Source organism: Sturnira hondurensis, unplaced genomic scaffold (assembly GCF_014824575.4).
Source record: "Sturnira hondurensis isolate 20B ecotype Veracruz unplaced genomic scaffold, ASM1482457v3 Scaffold0003693, whole genome shotgun sequence".
NCBI lineage: Eukaryota > Metazoa > Chordata > Mammalia > Chiroptera > Phyllostomidae > Sturnira > Sturnira hondurensis.
Window position 1 is genome coordinate 3,108,338 of NW_028076324.1, and position 19,388 is coordinate 3,127,725.

Sequence of the window (19,388 nt, forward strand, 5' to 3'; positions counted from 1 at the left end):
TTTTTTTCAGGTAGAAATAGGCAGATAATAAGTCAGACAGGAAAAGTCAAGGAACACATGAGTTCACTCATACAGGAGATGTAAAACTGAAAGCAACAAATGAACAAATAAGGCAAGGAAAGACACAAAAACACAAAAAACTTGGTGGTGACCAAAAGGAAGGGTTGTGGACAGTAGTGAAGGATCGAGAGGGTGACATATACAGTGACCGAAGATTTGATTCTGGGTGGTGGGCATGTAATGCAGAATACAGATGATGTATCATAGAATTTGTACATTTGAAGCCTATACAATTTTATTAACCAATGTCACCCCAATGAATTTAATAATAAAAAGGAATGCCCTAGAGAGACACAAATCTTAGGATTCCCTATAGGAGAGGAAGTGGGGAGTTGGAAGGGCCTAGGGAGAAACCGCAGGCACCGGTCTCAGAAAGCTCCCTGATCCCCGTCCATATTCCTGTAGAGCAGGGTCGTCTGGGATTCAGCCTTATGGAATCTTTGGAGCAATGGCAATAACTTTGTCGTTAGTTTTGCAAACATAGTTTATCAAGGCGGTTGGAAATAGTGTGGTTCTGTTCATTAGTGCTGACCTTTTAATCGTCTTCTAGTTCCAGCTTTATTGAGCTATAATCGACATACAACATCGTGCAGGTTTAAGGCGCACAATGTGTAGATTTGACATGCTTACATAACACAATATAATTGCCACCATAGCATTAGCTAACACCTCTATCACTGCACACAATCACTAATCTATTTTTTGTAGTGACAACATTTAATCTACACTTTTGGCAACTTCCAAGTATATGGTACAATATTGCTAACTGTAGTCACAGTGTAATGCATTAGATTCTCAGAACTTATTCATCTTTGGTTTGTAATAAATAAGCTTTAAAAAACAGGAGAAACAACATTTTTCACTGGGAAAAACAGAGTCCTTGACAGTACTTCAAAACTAAAGCCTTCTCTGTTTTGACATCTGGAGAACCTCAGGCCAAAGCTTAGTCAACACTCGGTGCTCACTGACAGCCGTGCTCTGCCCAGGGCAAAGATGGCTCTGTCCAGTTTTCCTTTCCAGAGTGAGAAAGAGCAGAAAACCACCTTCCTACACACACACGCATGCATATACCACACAGAGCAGACTCAACTTGTCTCAGCACCCAGGCAAATCAACGCAGTCCTTCCTGAACTACAGAACGTTTTCCTCACATATTGGAAAAGTAGAGGCTTAAAGAGAGTGGAGATAAATAAACATAACTGGTCCTGCAGGAAGAAAAGAGAAATTGTGCAGAAAGGAAAAACAGAAGAGATGCAAGGGAAGAACAGAGATGTTAAATCAGCAGTCTGTTTAGTGCAAAGGAACTTCACTATGCCTGGTTTGTAGAAGGTCTAGAGAGCCATCAGGCAGATTTCACCAGAAAGAACCAAATCTACTTTTGGAGTGTTGGCCTCAGGAAGTGAGACTGCACAAGGATTGTCGAGACAGGGAGCTGCTGCTGCTTTTCATCACTAATATTTTTAGACAATTTTACATTTGCCAAGGTCGGGTACATGGTTCTTACTATTGTCATAAATAAAATAAGTAGTTGCACACACAAAACATCACCTGCCTAGCCACCTATGATACCACCTCCATGACCTCACATCTGACAAGAACGGTTTAGGATAAAGAAGACTTGAAGAGACCATAATCTGATCACAGAATTAAAATGCCCCTAAACATGCAGAAAGGATACACATGACACCACATAATGTCCAAGAGGAAATTAGAAGACAAATCCCAACATTCTCCTTAAATCTAGAGGGAATAAGCAAGAGAGAAGGGGATGAGTGGGAGTGTGTTAGGTGGAGATAATAGAAGAAATCAGATTTTTTTAAAGAGAGAATTGTTTTGCAAATGACACAATGCCAGAATAAGCAATACTTTTATCAAAGACAAATGTCTGTAGGAGAAAACTACTGCGGACTTCCACCAAGATGGAGGCATAGGTGGAAACACTGTGCCTTCTCCCACAACCAAGTTTGACTACAACAAAAGTTTTGGAGAACTAGGACACACCCAAAGACCAGGACACGGAATTATACGGAAGTCCAACAGCTACGAACCGTTCAACGGGGACGGTAAGAGAGGCGGAACCAGCAGCGGAGCTGGGTCGGGCAGGACAGATCCCCCGACCTAGGCGCTAGGCGCACGGGCAGCCCAAAGCCAGTCGGGGTGTGGGGCAGACTGACCAAGGTCGCACATTCGCTCATAGTGAGAAGGACCACGCAGGCCCCAGGGGACGAACCCAGTGGTGGAGGGCTAACAGTGGTGGCACACTCGAGTGCAGTGGAACGAAACGCGTGGGCCTGGTGACAGTGGTGGCTGCGGTGCCGGTCGCGGCGGCAGACGGGAAGCCATTGTCCCTCTTTGACCCCGCCCCCACATACAGCGTCACACTCCCAGCGACTGAGTTGCCCTGCTCTGGTGAAAACCTAGGGCTCCGATCCTGCTACTTAACCGGCACAAACAGCCCAAAAGATGGCGCAAGAGGAACTCAAATTCCCAGAGCCAATAACTCTAAGTGACCAACAGATTGACAGCCTCTCAGAAGCCCAATTTAAGACACTATTTATCAGGATGCTCACAGAATTGGTAGATTACAGTCACAAATTAGAGGAACACATGAAGGCTAAACTAATTGAAATGAAGGGAGATGTCCAGGAAACCAATAGCGATGGAAAGGAAACTGGGACTCAAATCAATGGAATGGACCAGAAGGAAGAACGAAACATCCAACCAGAGAAGAATGAAGAAATGAGAATTCAAAAAAATGAGGAGAGGCTTAGGAACCTCCAGGACATCTTTAAACGTTCCAACATCCGAATTATAGGGGTACTAGAAGGGGGAAAGAAACAGCCATGAGTGGAACACTTATTTGAACAAATAATAAAGGAGAACTTCCCCAGTCTGGGAAAGGAAATAGACTTCCAGGAAATCCAGGAAGCTCAGAGAGTCCCAAAGAAGTTGGACCCAAGAAGGAACACACCAAGGCACATCATAATTACATTAGCCAAGATTCAAATTAAGGAGAGAATCCTAGAAGCATCAAGGGATAAGGGGACAGTCACCTACAAAGGAGTACCCATCAGACTGTCAGCGGATTTCTCAAAAGGGACCTTACAGGCAAGAAGGGGCTGGAAAGAAGTATTCCAAGTCATGAAATCCAAAGACCTACAGCCAAGATTGCTCTATCCAGCAAAACTTTCATTTAGAATGGAAGGACAGATAAAGTGCTTCTCAGATAAGGTCAAATTCAAGGAGTTCATCATCACCAAGCCCTTATTATATGAAATGCTAAAAGGACTTATATAAGAAAAAGATGATGAAAAATATTAACAGTGAAAGGACAGCAAACACACAGTTATTAACAACCACACCTAAAACAAAAGCAAACCAAGAGGACAGCTAGATCAGGAGTGGAACCATAGAAATGAAGAACACATGAAGGGTTAGCAACAGGGGGGTGGGAGGAGGAGAAGGGGGGAGAAGGCACAGAAAATAGCATAGATGGTAGGTAGAAAATAGATAGGGGGGAGGGCGAGAATAGTGGGGGAAATATAGAATCTAAAGAATTTGAGACACGTGGTTATAAACTAAGGGGGGGAGAATGGTGGGGGAGGGAGTGTAGGGGTCGAGGGGAATGAAGAGGGGAATAGAACAACTGTAATGGTATAATCAATAAAATACATTTAAAAAAGAAAACTACTTTCTCTCAATTTGTAAAAGATCTTCATAATGCTGGAGTTCTCATTTCTATTCGAATATGATACCCCTTAAAACTGCCCTATTTCCTTACAGTTTGCATTTAGTGTTTTTCTTCTTTGCAGTTTAAAATATTAATGGTCAACATCCTTAAAAACAAATGAATAAATGCAATCCACATTTTAAATGTTAAACTCATTTTTAAGCTGAAACCATTTATAATTTTCTACTCATAAATTATCAACAAATTTTACTCCTGTTTTTTCTCCTGCTACCTATTCTTAGTATTCAGTAGTCCTCTCAAGTTAATTCTTATACCACTGTTAAACAATTATATTTTTATCCCATAAGAATAAATTCAGAAAAATAAAGAATTACTGTAGAACATATTTTTTTCTTTCACTTCTAGGAGTGAAAATAGCTTAACTGAATCTTGCATAATATGTATGTATTCTTATAAGTAATTATTCTTAAGTAAATAAAACATTATTCAAGAGATATTAAATAAGCAGTGGCCTGAACATAGCTTTCTAATCTTGTACCATAGATTAAATCACAGGACACATTATCATTCTGGGATATCCCCATGCAGCTTGTATGTTATCATTACACCAAACAGAAAGATAATAAAGAGCACTTGATTGATAATTATATTCTTTCCTATAAATTTAGATAAAACATTTGGTAGGCAGAATAATTTCTTAGATGTCATCGGTGGCTTTTAAGTATGCAGACCTTTTTCCAGTACATAAATTCAACAACTATTTGATTCTTCACAGTGTAGAAAGTCCTACTTTGGGGGATTTGAAATATAGGGTGGTTTATTGTCAGCTCTAAAGAAGCTTTCAGCCCTGGTTGGTGTAGCTCAGTGGATTGAACATGGGCCTGCGAACCACATGATCGCGGTTCGATTCCCAGTCAGGGCACATGCCTGGGTTGCAGACCAGTTCCCAGCAGGGGACTCATGAGAGGCAACCATACATTGATATTTCTCTCCTTCCCTTCCCCTCTAAAGATAAATAAATAAAATCTTTTTTTAAAAAAAAGCTTTCACTCCAGTTAGTGAGACTATTCCATTGTAGTTCGTGAGAAATATATATATGTGTGTGTGTGTGTGTGTGTATATGTATATATATATATATATATATATATATATATATATATATATATATATATATACATACACATAGATTCTGAAATAAGCATCAGAATTTTTAGTAGAATCCATCTTAAAACTGTATCTTGTTTAATTGTATTTAAAACACATTCCATATATAGTAGTAAGTAGAACAATTACCTTTAAAATTGGGTCTGATCCTTGCATCATATCCTGACGTCCTCCCCATTAATTTGTCCAGAAAGTCAGAGGGTGACATTGGAGCACTTCGAGATCTCGCGCTATCTGTTTCCTTTGTTGCGACCAAACTACATGTGAAAACAAAACAAAACAAAACAAAAAAACCCATAGATTTTACCAAAATAAAGGTCTTCCTGACAGCTGTTACTTGCAAATACAAAATTAATATGCTAAGCAAAAGTAGCTCTGTCTGGGAAAAAAAAGAAAAGCTCTACACGATACACAGTGACTGTGATCACAATGGCAGACAGGTCGGTATTCACAGGTTTGCCATCAGTGTTTATAATGAATGTTTCACAAGTGTTTAGTCCAAGGGTCAGAGGTACATTGTTTTCTGTTAAGTCTGGGAACAAAGACAAATGATTAGGCTTTCAGAATTTGCATGTCCCTAAACTTGATTTCTTTCCCCCCGCCCAAACTTGATTTCTGATTGCAGTTTTTTAACCATGAGTATCCTTAATGATTCAGGCTGAAGAAAACGTGAAAGTTCAGCTGTGAAATACAATTCTTATTACTTTTATTGAGGGGAAAACGTCACCCTTAGATTCTGTGAATTGTTTAAAACAATATAAAACTTCTGTCTGACCGATTAAACAGTCATGTTCTTTTCTTCGATTAGAGCGTCTCCTCTATTGTTAACACACCCAACTAAATCTTCCTGCTCTCGCCCCATCATTCATGTCTAGCACGTTGTGTTCAGATCTAACCTTTGTTCATCAAAACTGAGAAATTACCAAAAGTGTGGTATATGCACCTGGATATTGTACAATGAGAACCTGTTGTCCAGGGAAGGTAAAGGGCTACTGTATGTTTTCTTCCAAGGAGTTTCCTTTTACCCAGCGGCTGATCCTAGAAGCCTGTAAGTATGCCTGCACCCCGACCCAGCTCCTCCTTCATCTAGGTTGGTCCACAGAAGGCCTGCTTGCTAATAGGAAATGCCTCTTTTCATCCAGAGTGTTGCTTAGGGAAGTGAAGCAGACTTTCTGAGCACACGTGTGTTTGAAACTGGTATCTTCAAACGGATTGATGTTACTCCTGCAGACTGGCATTCACCGCATCCTCCAGCTCTGTCCCTCATCTGGGGGCGTGGCCAAGCCCTACCCTTTGTGGTTACCACCCGATCTCAGCAGTATCAAGTTATTAGATCCCTCCGGCCAGAATGTTTTTATGTAGTTTAAGAATGGATTATATTTATTTGTTTTTCTTTTTTTTATTGAATGTATTGAGGTATCATTTGTTAACAAAATTATTTAGTTTCAGGTCGGAATTTCTAGTAAACAGTGACAATGGGACTGAGAGTTATCAGCATTAAATTGTCTACCACACATACGGAGTCAGTGGTTCAGAGGCACAACTTCAAAATTCAGTGTCAATAATAATGTGAAAGCAATATTTCTGAAAGCACAGTATTACAGTTAACAGCACTTACTAACTGTTGCGCTATTCTAGAGGTTCTGCCTAGTTCTGGACATTCTAAGTCGCTTACCTTCCCAGTGACTCTCACGCTGTCTGTCTTGCTTTCTCCCTGAACAGAAGCGTCTCCTGTCCCTATTCTGTTGGTTCCCTATTACCTCGTGACACTTCAGCTCGGATTATTACTAGTCCGTCGATCTCTCTGCTGTTGTGATCTCTGGAAAGTTTACTTTAATGTAAAATGAAAATCATCATCCTCAAAAGAACAAAAGAAAAAGCCCACTATCTTCTTGCTATAACTGTAGAACTTCCCTCTACCATCCAGTTTTAAGTAACATTTACTTGTCCTCTTCATAAGCATTTGCTCGTTTTCCATGCTCCAAGGACACAGGGCATTGACGGGCTCTCATAGCTCCGTATTGCTGCTTCTACACAATTCTCTCTATTTCCTTGGCAAAAGCCTTCCTTTCAGTTATCAGGAGGAAAAACCTATATTCTCCTAGCAGCAAAGAAGTCGACTAGCTGGATCTAAATGAATGATAGTCTTCCCCCCGCCTATTGAAAATCGTAGATAACTAATGCCTGCTGAACTGGCAGTGGCTCGCATTTTGTACTGGAGCAGGGAGATTATTATAGATTCTCCGGAGTCCCACATGCAGCGACACTCGTCCTCATAAGTGAGAAGTGGGGGTGTATTTGACAATAGACGGAAGAGGGAAGGCCATGTGCCCACAGACACAGAGAGCAGAGTGACTTGGTCACAGCCGAGAAATGCCTGCCGTGGACAGAGAGTGAAAGCGGAAGAAACAGATTCTTCCTCAGAACCTCTGCTGCCAGCGTGGTCCTCTTCCTCTCACCTTGTTTCGGCCCCAGTGACCTGATTTCAGACCGCTGCATCCCAGAACTGTGAGGGAATACGTTGTTGCTGTTTTAAGCTGCCTCGTTGGGGTAATTTGCCACAGCAGTCATAGAAAACAAATACAAGCCTTCCATTGAGTTTTTCCTTTTAGCTATTCTCATGTCAACCACAGAAGTGCTCTTTTGTTCTTTTATTTTTTAATTCTATCTCTTTGTTGGTATTTTGTACTTAGTGAGATATTATTGTCATATTTTCTTTGTAGTCCTTTGGACATGGTTTCCTTTAGTTCTTTGAATGTATTAAGAAATGACTTGCTTAAATTCTTTGTCTAGTAATTCCTAAGGCTTTGCTTTCCTCTATTAGAAATAAAGAAAACTTGCTATTGCTCTCTTTTTTCTTATGTATGAATCATACCTTTTGGGGTTTGAATGTCTCATAAGTTTTTATTGAAGCCTGGACATTTTAAATAATAAAACAGAAGTGGCAATTCTGCAAATTATATTGTCCCTTTCCCCTAGGGTGTGTGGCTGTTGTTGCTGTCTGGTTCCTTTAAATTACGTTTTCTGAACTAATTATGTGAAGTCTACATTAGTTATCATATACCATCACAGGAATACCTGTTCAGTGAGCTTAGAGATCAGCGGATAAATGGACAGGGCTTTTCTTAAACTCCTAGAACCAGTAAGTCTCCCAGTGTTTTCTGGGGGTTCTGTGTCTGTGGGGTCATGCCTCAACATAATGTCTTTCTAATATATAAAAGTACCCTTTCTCGTGGCAAAGGCAGATAAATATCTGCTGAATGTTGAAATAATGAATTTTGAATTCCTGTGCAATTTATTAGGTGCAAAGCACTGTGATAAGGTATGTAGAACACAATCGGAACCTTTAAAGTGTCCACAGTTCAATGGATTATCCCATCTGAGCTTGTGTGCAGGAGCCCAGGGTGCAGGAGCTGGAAAGTGAGATCACAGTAAAGGGGATGATTGGCCGGCTCCCTTCCTTCTACTGCTGTGAACAGATACTTTGTGTTTTAGGAGAGAAATTCACCACAACCTCTACAGAATGATGCCTATGAAAAATAAGAAAATTCTGAACAGAGAACCATTCCAATTCTCTTTACTAGTGATGTTCCCTTCAATGACAGAAGAGCCATCTCGCAGCTTCTGGAAACTGGTTTTATAAATTCTAAAGATCCACAATTTTCACTCAAAAAGAACTGTCAGCAAAACAACATTGAGTCATTGCCTAAAAAGCATTTCTACATTGTCTGTCCCTTCTTTTTCTAAAAGGGATGGAGGCTGCGCGTACAGAAAAGCTTTCCGTTACCTACAGCTCTTTCTCTGGTGTATTTCCAGAACTTCCTTCCTATGACAGTATTACCTGAGATTAGCACCAAGTGAACATCACTCAACTGTCTTTGGAGATTTGTATGCATTTGAGAGAGCTCAGAGTAACTAATACATGGTATGAGGCTCTCTGTAATTCCAATTAGGAATCTAGTCCAATTTTTAAATAGTCCCCATCATCTGTATAGAGTCAAACACATGCTTTTAAGTTGTTTTAAAAAATGAGGATAGTGGGAGGCAGTGAGAAGAAATGAAAGATTAATGTAGAATGGATTTTAGATAAGAAAAGACCATCAAGTCCATTTTTTATCTAAACCTCATAGTTTCAACAAAACTGTCATATTTGTAGCGAGTTACTAAGGTTGCTAGCAAATTACTCATGATCACTACTTTTGAAAGAAGCAGCTTTGAATTTTTAAAGTATTTTATTTATGAAAAATCTCAAAATCTGTGATAATTTGCCTGCCTCCCACATTTAGCTTTTCCTTTCTGTGCTATCCCAAGTACTGAATTTCCTGTTAACTTTTACCATGTGGGGGAATCCATATATTCTCATCAATGAGCATTGTTTTCACTCACGTATTTTATATATTTTTATTTTTATTAAAGACATGCTACTTGAAAGTTCAGACGCTGAAAGACTGGCAAAAACCTGTGTTCTTAAGCATTGAAATCTAACATTAAAATTCATCAAACAGAAAAATAAGCCCCTTCTTCACACCTCATCCCTCTTCAATGAGACAAGGAGGTCAAATAAATCCACTTTTGGAGGACAGAGATGGCCACCATATATAGATGCTTTTAAGATACATGTAATATGATCATTGTATGTATTTACCTCTGCTAAATGTACCTTGAAATCGAGAGAAAATGTGATAGCTGTAGCTGGAAACATAATGTGAGCTTGAGAAGTCTTGGCACATGGGGTCCCAGGTCTCCACGCACCTACTCTGATGAGTCAGTCAATTTGCACAGAAGAAAGGCGACCTTTGGGGAGTAAATCAGTGCCCTGACCCCTGAGGCAGAGAGGGCTGGGGTTTGATGGAGAAAAGACAGTTTTACCATGTGGTCTATAGCTCCATAAACCAGCCAATCATAGGGTTACAGTTCCTTGTGGGGGGAAAAAGTCTGTTATTATAATTTGGAATTTCTGAGCTGTAGGAACACCAGCAATTGATATTTTTAGCCCTAGTTTGAAAAATAAAACACATAATGGAAAAAAGGAATACCTTTCCCTTTATTTTTTTAATGGTTTCAGTCTCCTTAAGGAGAACTAAAGAGAAAGAAACTGGGATGTCTGGGAAGATCTGAAGTTTTGAGCAATTCACACTGGAGCACACTGCCTTAGAAAAGGAACCGTTTGCCGCGAAGGTGCACCATTGAAGCAGGCTTCAAGGTGATTGTGTGATATTATTTTAAAAGGAGGCCCAAGTGGAAGAATATAAAGGGACTACTCTACAATGTCTCTGGAGACTCAGAAAAACAACTAAAAATTAACCAAAAATCTTCAGGGTACTAGGAATTAATTTTTGCTACTGTGAGCAATGTGCTAATGAGATATGATGGCCATTTTATAAAGTGATCTCATTTCCACCTGAAAGCTGATGGATGTAGTGTAAACCCTGACACGTTTCTTTTTCTTTTGTAATGCAAGTGCCTGGCTTCAGCTGCAGTTGCTGAGGCATCCATTTCAAAGAGGAACCCACTTCAAAGACTGTCTTGAATGAACACATTGCCAGCCACACAACTAGATAAAGAGGCTCCTTTGTTTTAGAGACTTGCTTGATTTCAGTAACTGACCATTTGGGCTACTTGTTTGTTTTCTCTTCCTGTGCTTTAAAATCCTCCTCTTATGTTTTAAATTCACTAATAAATAGTGAGCCCGCCAAACCCTCACCCTCAACCCCAATAAAAGCAGAACCCAGGCCCCTTCTTTCTCTCCCTTCCCCCTTTCTCCCTGTGACCTCACTGTGTGGCCCCAGGTGTACTACATACTTTCCAGATCTCATAAGTAATAAACCAGTATCTTTTCAAAGTTTCCTCAAGCTTATTGTTGAAAGGCATCTTGCAATCACAGCAAGAACCAAAAGTGTTGGTCCCGTTGGTTTAAGGAAGAGAAGGCGACCGTGGGAAGCTCTCTGGGGCCCCGGTGAGTGCTCCCAGGCACACCTGGCTGACAGCATTACTGTGAATAGACCCAGACCTGCACAATGCATGAGAACTGGGCTACTTTAATTAAGCTAACAATAAAAATGATAATTGCTTCTTGGTCTCCCAGGCACAGGATTCATATACATGATAGAATTTAACAGTCATAAATATATAATTGCCTATGTATTACAGATGAAGAAACTAAGGTATAGAAGGTTTTGTGTTTGTTTGTTTGGTTGATTGGTTGGTTTTTGGCCAGGCCATTCAGAAACTAAATATATAAGCCAATATTTTAAATCAAATTAAACTTTCCACAGAAAACAACCAAACAAGTTTTTTTTTTAATCTGTGCATTAGAGAGGTAAAAACAGTGAAACATATGGCTAAAAACTAAAGAAAAAAATCTCACAGAAGTGAGTCAAGTATTCAGACCTGCATTTCCTTTAGAAATAGTATTAAACTCCACAGTAGCTGAGTGGTTAACAATCTGTGTACACATTTTGAGAGCTTTATGGATTTAAGGGGATAAAAGTTGTCATCGAGGACTCACCAAAGGAGTGAACTCCTCTGAGTTGGTTTGAAATCACAAATAATTGCAACTATTGAGTAAGAATGACTCAGAAATATAGAAGGCTGAGGAGGAAGCTAAGCCTAGCTTGGAATCATCTCAGTTTTAAAAACTAGAATAAAAAAATTACAGATTGTGAGCACCCTCTTGCTCCAATAAATGCAAACATAAACCAAACTCCTGCTGTCACTGCACAAACCTGTTCATTCTTCATTGTTTTTGAACTTGGTTAATGGCAGCTCCATCTTTCCATTTCTCAGGATGACAGTCTTTCATAATCTTTGACTCCTCTTTTTTATTTCACATATTATATCCATCTGGTTGGCCCCACCTTCTAATTTGGATCCATGATCCAATGACATCTTATCACATTCCCTTCAGCTTCTCTGGTCCAGCCCACCACTACCCACTACCTTTGCCTGCAATGTGCATTGGTCCTCTATTCATCTAACTCACTTCTCTTTACCTTTATGATCTAGGTTTGAACATCATTTTCTCAGGGAGCCTAGCTACTCTCTCTGATTTTTAAAATCCTTCTAAAATATTTCTCAAGTTTATAATGTCATTGGTAGCACTTGTTTCAATTGCAACTGTCATTTTTTAGTAGAATCAATCAATGCCTCCTACTTAGGATATTTTATTTAAGCATAAATCATGAATGTTCATTTGTTTTAGTCACCCTAGAAGCAATCTACATCACCCAGAGTAATTAATGAATAAATACCTTAGAAATGAATTAACTAAGTATAATGATGGAGAGCTCCACCATCAGAATATGACCCTCCAAGTCTAGCAATAACCAGGCTTAGGGTGTATGTTTAACACTCCAGTGCCTGTCTCTCTCTCTTTCTGTCCTAAGTTAGGAGAGATGCTAAATGAATATGCAGGGCAGGTGACAGAGCAAATTTTTAGAAATAAGGAAAAGTCAAGATATAAAAATCTGAGAGTATAACTTAAATCATCAAAGTTATGTATGTCAGAAAACCATGATTTAAGGGCAGAACTGGGGAATTATAAACTGGACTGTCATGGTACCTTTTTAACTAGTGATGTTTACATTCAGTGCTTCCGAGAATTAATGTGATCAGAGGTATCGGTGCTCAGTGCATGCTAGTTGTCAGGGATAAATTACATGTTGTTTCTGTGTTCATACATGAAGGTTAATGTAGGGCTAGGTGGGGGACGGGTAAGGAAAGGAACCCTCCATTAAGTAGTAAAAATAGATAACAAAGGATTGGCTAGTGTAGTCATCTGAGGTTTCTTAATGCTAATCTTTATTCGATCTTTTTGTTTTATCTACAAAATATATTCTTATCATAAAAACCACTCATTTTTACTAAACACTTTAAAAATGCAGCGCTGAAAATTCAAGGTGATTGTTATAATTTCTGGGAAAACCTCTATTAACTTCAATGCAAGCTGTCTATGCTCATAGGTAAAAGTTTACCTTATAGTTTTGGCATCAACTTATATCTATTGAAAGAACTCAAAGGTCACCGTGTAGCTAATTAACTCACTGACTTGTAGCTTCTTGAGGACATTTCTTTTAAAGAAAACTAATTAAGTTTTTCAGATAGTTTGAAAATAATTTGCAATAGACTGAATAGTTCCTACTGCGCGTTGAGCGTGGGAGACAATTAAATGGAAGTCACTCTGGTGCCGTGGTTGAGGCCTCAGATGGAGAGCCAGGGGGCTTACACCTTGTTCCAGTTTTGTCACGAGCTGGTTGCTTCGCCTTGGGAAAGCCAGTATAAAAATGGAGATGAAGAGTGGCGCGCATTTGTCACAAGTAACTTTAGCAAATCAAATGGCAATTACACATGTGTTTCAGAAAATGCCAGGCTCTTATGCCAGTGTTGAGATTTTTTGCATTCAATGCCATGCCTTTTTTGACCAGGAATGTTTTTACGTGAAGGAAAGAGAAATTCACTCACGCTAATTTATGCCGAAGGGCCTGGGTGGGTATAGTAGCACCTCATGAAATCCAAGTGTAGAAAACGTAGACGAGCATCAAGAAAGACTAAGCACCATAGAAGGAAAAAAAAGTCCAATTACCCAGTTTATGGATTCAACTTCGGTTGAAACCACCTTAGCAAGAGAGGTTGAAAGTCACAGTGTCGGTGTGTGTTTGGAGGGGCCTCACTTGTTCACTGCTTTTTCTTAAATACCTTCTACCCAGGACATTCAGTTTTTCAGAATTCAATTACTACATAATATTTAAAGCAAAAAATGAAAAAAAGGAACCACTTCATAAGCCTTTGAAATATGCACAAAGCTTGTTTAAAAAACTCTTACTTTAGCCCTGGCTGGTGTAGCTCAGTGGATTGAGCGCAGGCTTGTGAACCAAAGCATCTCCAGTTTGATTCCCAGTCAGGGCACGTGCCTGGGTTGCGGGCTGTATCTCCAGTATGGGGTGTGCTAGAGGCAACCACACACTGATGTTTCACTCCCTATCTGTCTCCCTCCCTTCCCCGTCTCTCTAAAATAAATAAATAAAATCTTTTAAAAAACTCTTACTTTAATACATGTGCATTGTACAAAATACATCATAAAAATACAGTAAAATGCAAAGGGAAAGCACCTTAATCCACCACCCAGAGACGAGTGATACAGAAGCCGGCCTTTCACTTACAACTTTAACGGTTGTGGATATTTACAATGGCGACAACGAAAACCCCTACAGCAAAACTAGTGCTACTTTAATCTGAACTCTCTCCTTTCTATTTCCAATTAATTGGGCTTGCATCAATGCCTACTAATAAAATGAATTTTATAGAAATGAATTCATCTCCAAGTCAATAAGACTTAGAACATAAAAACATGCCATTTTTAAACACCAATCTCTGGAGTCTCTGAACCTGAAAAGCGATGTACACAGAATATTAAAATGGAGTCATAATAAATTTTTTTTCTAAACAATATTGACCTTGCAGAGCACTGACCTGGATTATGGTAGATATTCCCATTTGTGTGACTACAAATATTTATGTTAATGTCACCTTTCGATGTTCTCGTTTAAGGTTAGTCAAGACAAGTTGGACTTTTTTCTTCCTGTTGGGCAGGAAGGTCCACAGTGTCTGACCATCACATCCCTCTAAGGAGAGAGAAATCACACAGAACAGAGGCAGGCATGAAACAATAAAGAAAAAAAGAGTTTATAACTGGAAGTGGTAAGCAAAGGTAAATATAGCAATGAGTTACAATACTACTTAGTTTCCCTGCAGTGAAAATTACACTAGACAGCAAGGTGTTTATGGGACTAATTCTTTTTAAAATTTAAGAAAGAAAAGAGGTCAGTAAAATGTATCCCTTGGTATTAACAGCACACTTAAAGCTACTGTTCCTCTAAGGTCACTCACTCCGACTCCTTCCCTCTTCTCCCTGTGCCCACTGCTTCCTCCCCTGCCTTCTACCTTCCTCCTTCATATATGCCTCCATTATTTGGGGGGAAAATGTTTACAGTTTTCCAGAAAAATAAAAGGATTTTAAAATTTTGCAGACTATAGGAGTTACCTCCTGTGGAAGTTAGAGCATATATTTTCCTTTAATCACACATAACAAAACCCCTAGAACACAGTGCTTTGTAGGAAGAGGCTAGCCAATTTCAAGATGCAAAAGAAAAGGGTTCAGAGGTCAGAGTACAAGATGTATGCCAACACACCAAACTTGGTGCTCAGGGATGAGAACAAAGAGTAACATTTGAAAAGTGGGTCTCATTTTTCTATTTTTGATTAAAATATTAATAAGAAATTCTTACTGTGATTTGAATAGAATGGATCACGTTTCAGCTTTTTAAAAAAAAATTTATCATTATTCAGTTACTCTTGTCCCCCTTTCTCCCTCATTACTCTCCCCTGCCCCGCCACATTTCAACTTTTGAAGAATGAGTGATCATTCCCTTTTCTCCTTTAGAATAGCCGAGTTGCAGAGCTCAGTTGGTAAAATAAGCAATTCATTTGACGGATAATATGGGTTCTACCTTTAGCTTAGCCACATAAATTAGTGCAGCCAGAATAAAGATCAGGTCTCAAGGCTTCATTCTCCTCCCAGGCAGAGTGACGGGAGCATCTGTTGCAGTGGAGGCTGAACTGAACCACCCAAGAGATTAGGAGCAGAGCCCCGCCCAGGTGCCAGAAGCAATGTCCACAGGGCCCTGTGCTTTGTAACTGTTCAGCCATGTCTTCCTCATTGCGCCTTTATCACAGATGATGACTCTGCTTCAAAGAGATAACTGAGCATTCAACTGCTGAATGATAAAGCTCTATTCCTGTATCTATAGCTTGCCATATTCTGCATCTATTCTAACCTCCTATCCAATCCCAGAGAAAGACTGAGCATACTCTTCTAGTGCAAAAATGACCCGTCAAGTACTGCTCTTTAAATCTTATTTTGTCTTTTATCAGTGGCTTTGCCCTTCCTCTTCAGCACCTCTCTTGTCTCCTCCTAAGCATTTCCTAATTAATTGACTTCTTTCCTCCAGGCTGGAAACGAGCTTAAATTCTATTACATTTTAAAGACAAAACTAAACAAAACAATCAAGAACTGCGGATCTCAACCTTGTCCACCATTACTTGTCCTTCTAGTAGCCCCTTGGGGGAAAAAATCTATATTTTAACTTTTTCTTTAACTCATTGTTCAATGATATTATAACATATTTGTACATGGGTTTTTATACCAAAAATGCACTTGAGAAAGCTACTAATGATCTTCCATATTTCTTTCTGTTTTAATGGCATCTGACATTACTGATCATTCTTTTAGTTCCAAAACTCTTCTGTTAGGTTCTGAGCCATCTCCTCTCTATTTTTTCCACTACCTCTTATTATCCTCACCCTTTAGAGGTCAGTGTTCTTAAAATAGTGCTTTCCAAATCTAAATGTGCTTATGAATTATCTGCAGGGCTTGATAAAATTCAGATTTGGAATTCGAAGTCTGAACTTCTTTTTTTTAATTGAATTTATTGAGCATTTCTAATGACCTCCCAGGTGATGGTTATTTGCTGGTTAAAGGGCCACATTTTGAGTAGCAATGCCCTACATGTGCAGACTGCAGTGATTATAGGTGCACTATGTGATCCGTAGCTCAGCCAGCCATGTGTGAAATGGGGCCTGGGGAAGAAGCTACAGCCCATGTTTGTTTGTTTTATCCCAGGGGGGATGAAACATCCAGGTGTGCTCCCAACATTCAATGTGGAGGGTTCTGAAAAAATTAAAAGTGGAACGGCCCTATGAACTAGCAATTCCACTTCTGGAAATATATCTGAGAACTCAAAACACTATTTTGAAATAACATATGCACTCCAAAGTTCATTGCAACATTATTTACAATAACCAACATAGGGAACCAACCCAAGTGCCCATCAATAGATGAGTGGATAAAGATATGATACATAAACACAATGGAATACTACTTAGTCATAAAAAAAGAATGAAATCTTACCTTTTGCAACTGCATGAATGGGCCTAGAGGGTATTATGCTAAGTGCAATAAGTCAGACAGAGAAAGATAAATACCATATAATTTCACTTATATGTGGAATCTAAAGAATACAACAAACAAATAGGATAGAAACAGACTCATAGATACAGAGAGCAGACTGAGAGTTGTCAGAGGAGTGGGAGGTTGGGGGTCTGGGTAAAAAGGTGAAAGAATTAAAAAGTACAAATCGGTAGTTATAGGGTAGTCATTGAGGTATAAATTATAACATACAGAATGTACTCAATAATATTGTGATAATATGTATGGTGCCAGGTGGTTACTGGAAATATGGAGGGGAACACTTGGCAAAGTGTGTAATTGTCTGACCACTATGCTGTACACATAAATGAACACAAAGCAATATTGAACGTAGGAATTCCAGCCAAGATGGGGGCATAGGTAGATACACTTTGCCTCCTTGCACAACCAAAAGAAAGACAACAAATTTAAAAACAAAAATACAACCAGAACTGCCAGAAAATCAAACTGTGTGAAAGTCCAACAACCAAGGAGCTCAAGAATAAATATTCATCCACACCAGTAGGAGGGGCAGAGACAGGCAGCTGGGGTGGAAAGGATAGCAGATGGAGGACTGGGTAGTCCTACATTTGTGTGCAGACAAACCAGGAGGAACAACTGGGAAGTGAGACAGCGAGACCATGCAACCCAGAGTTCCAATGTGGGGAAATAAAGCCTCAAAACTTCTAGCTGTAAAAACCTGTGGGGTACATATGCTGTCTACAAGAGACCCACCTCAGAACAAAAGACTTACACAGACTGAAAATGAAGGGCTGGAAACAAATATTCCAAGCAAACAAACAAGAAAAAAAAAGCCTGGGTAGCAATACTCATATCAGACAAAATATTCAAAAAAGAGCCATAAAAAAAGACTCACAAGGTCACTTCATAATACTGAAGGGAAGAATCCATCAAGAAGACATAAACATTGCAAATATATATGCACCCAACATAGGAGCACCCAAATACATAAAGAAAATCTTGGAAGACTTTAAGAAAGATATTGACAGCAACACAATTATAGTAGGGGATTTTAACACCCCACTGTCAAAAATGGACAGATCTTCCAAACAAAATATCAACAAAGATATTGTGGCATTAAACAACGCCCTAGATGAAATGGACTTAACTGATACATATAGAGCCCTTCATCCCAAAGAAGCTAAATACACATTCTTTTCAAATGCACATGGAACATTTTCAAAGATAGACCACATGATAGGACACAAAACCAGTCTCAACAAATTCAAGAAAATTAAAATCATATCAAGCATTTTCTCCAAACACAAGAGACTGAAACTAGAAACCAACCTCGAGAAAAAAACCCCAAACATCCAAACTCATGGAGCTTGAATAGCATGGTATTAAACAATGAATAGGTCAAGAATGAAATTAAGAAAGAAATCACAAAGTTTCTGAAAACAAATGCAAATGAATTCACGACAATCTAAAACTTACGGGACACAGTGAAGGCAGTCCTGAGAGGGAAGTTCATAGCGATACAGGCCTACCTAAAAAAGATAGAAACATTTGAAACTAACAACCTAACCCTATGCCTACAAGAACTCAAGGAACAACAACAGAGGCAGCCCAGAGCAAGGAGAAGGAAGGAAATAATCAAGATCAGAGCAGAATTAAGTGACATAGAGACAAAAGACACAATTCTAAGGACCAATGAATCTAGGAGCTGGTTCTTTGAAAAGATAACAAAATTGACAAGGCTTTAAGCAGGCTCATCAAGAAAAAAAAAAGAGAGGACCTGAATAAACACAATCAGAAATGAAAGAGAAGAGATTACAACTGATACCACAGAAATACAAAGGATTGTAAGAAATTACTATGAAGAACTGTATGCCAAGAAATTTGAAAACCTAGGTGAAATGGACAAATTTCTTGAAAAATATAATCTTCCAAAACTCAATGAAGAAGAAGCAGAAAGCTTGAACAGACCAATAACAGCTGATAAAATTGAAGCAGTAATCAAAAAACTCCCAAACACAAAGGCCCTGGACTGGATGGTTTTACAGGAGAATTTTACAAGGTGTTTAATGATGAGCTAACCCCTATCCTTCACAGACTATTCCAAAAAATCCAAAATGATGGAAAACTCCAAAACTCTTTTTATGAAGCCAGCATCAGCCTAGTCCCAAAACCCGATAAAGACATAACAAAGAAATAAAACTTTAGGACAATATTGCTGATGAATATAGATGCTAAAATCCTCAACAAAATACTGGTAAACCACATCCAGCAATACGTTAAAGAGATCATACAACATAATATTGGAAGTCCTAACCACAGCAATCAGACAAGAAAAGGAAATAAAAGGCATTCAAATTGGAAAGGAGGAAGCAAAACTCTTTTTTGCAGATGACATGATATTGTACATACATGTCTAAAATCCTATAGACTCCACCAAAAAACTGTCTACCTAATAAGTGAATTTGGCAA

General features: G+C 39.0%; 1 protein-coding gene across 1 annotated transcript in view; it reads right to left on the reverse strand.

The window, feature by feature from the left end:
* GLRA3 (glycine receptor alpha 3) overlaps window positions 1-19,388 on the reverse strand; it is a 140,762-nt gene that overhangs the window by 111,550 nt on the left and 9,824 nt on the right. Inside the window, exon 2 of the mRNA XM_037042165.1 lies at window positions 5,045-5,172. Coding sequence (XP_036898060.1) covers window positions 5,045-5,172 — 128 coding nt within the window. The remainder of the gene's footprint in view (window positions 1-5,044; window positions 5,173-19,388) is intronic.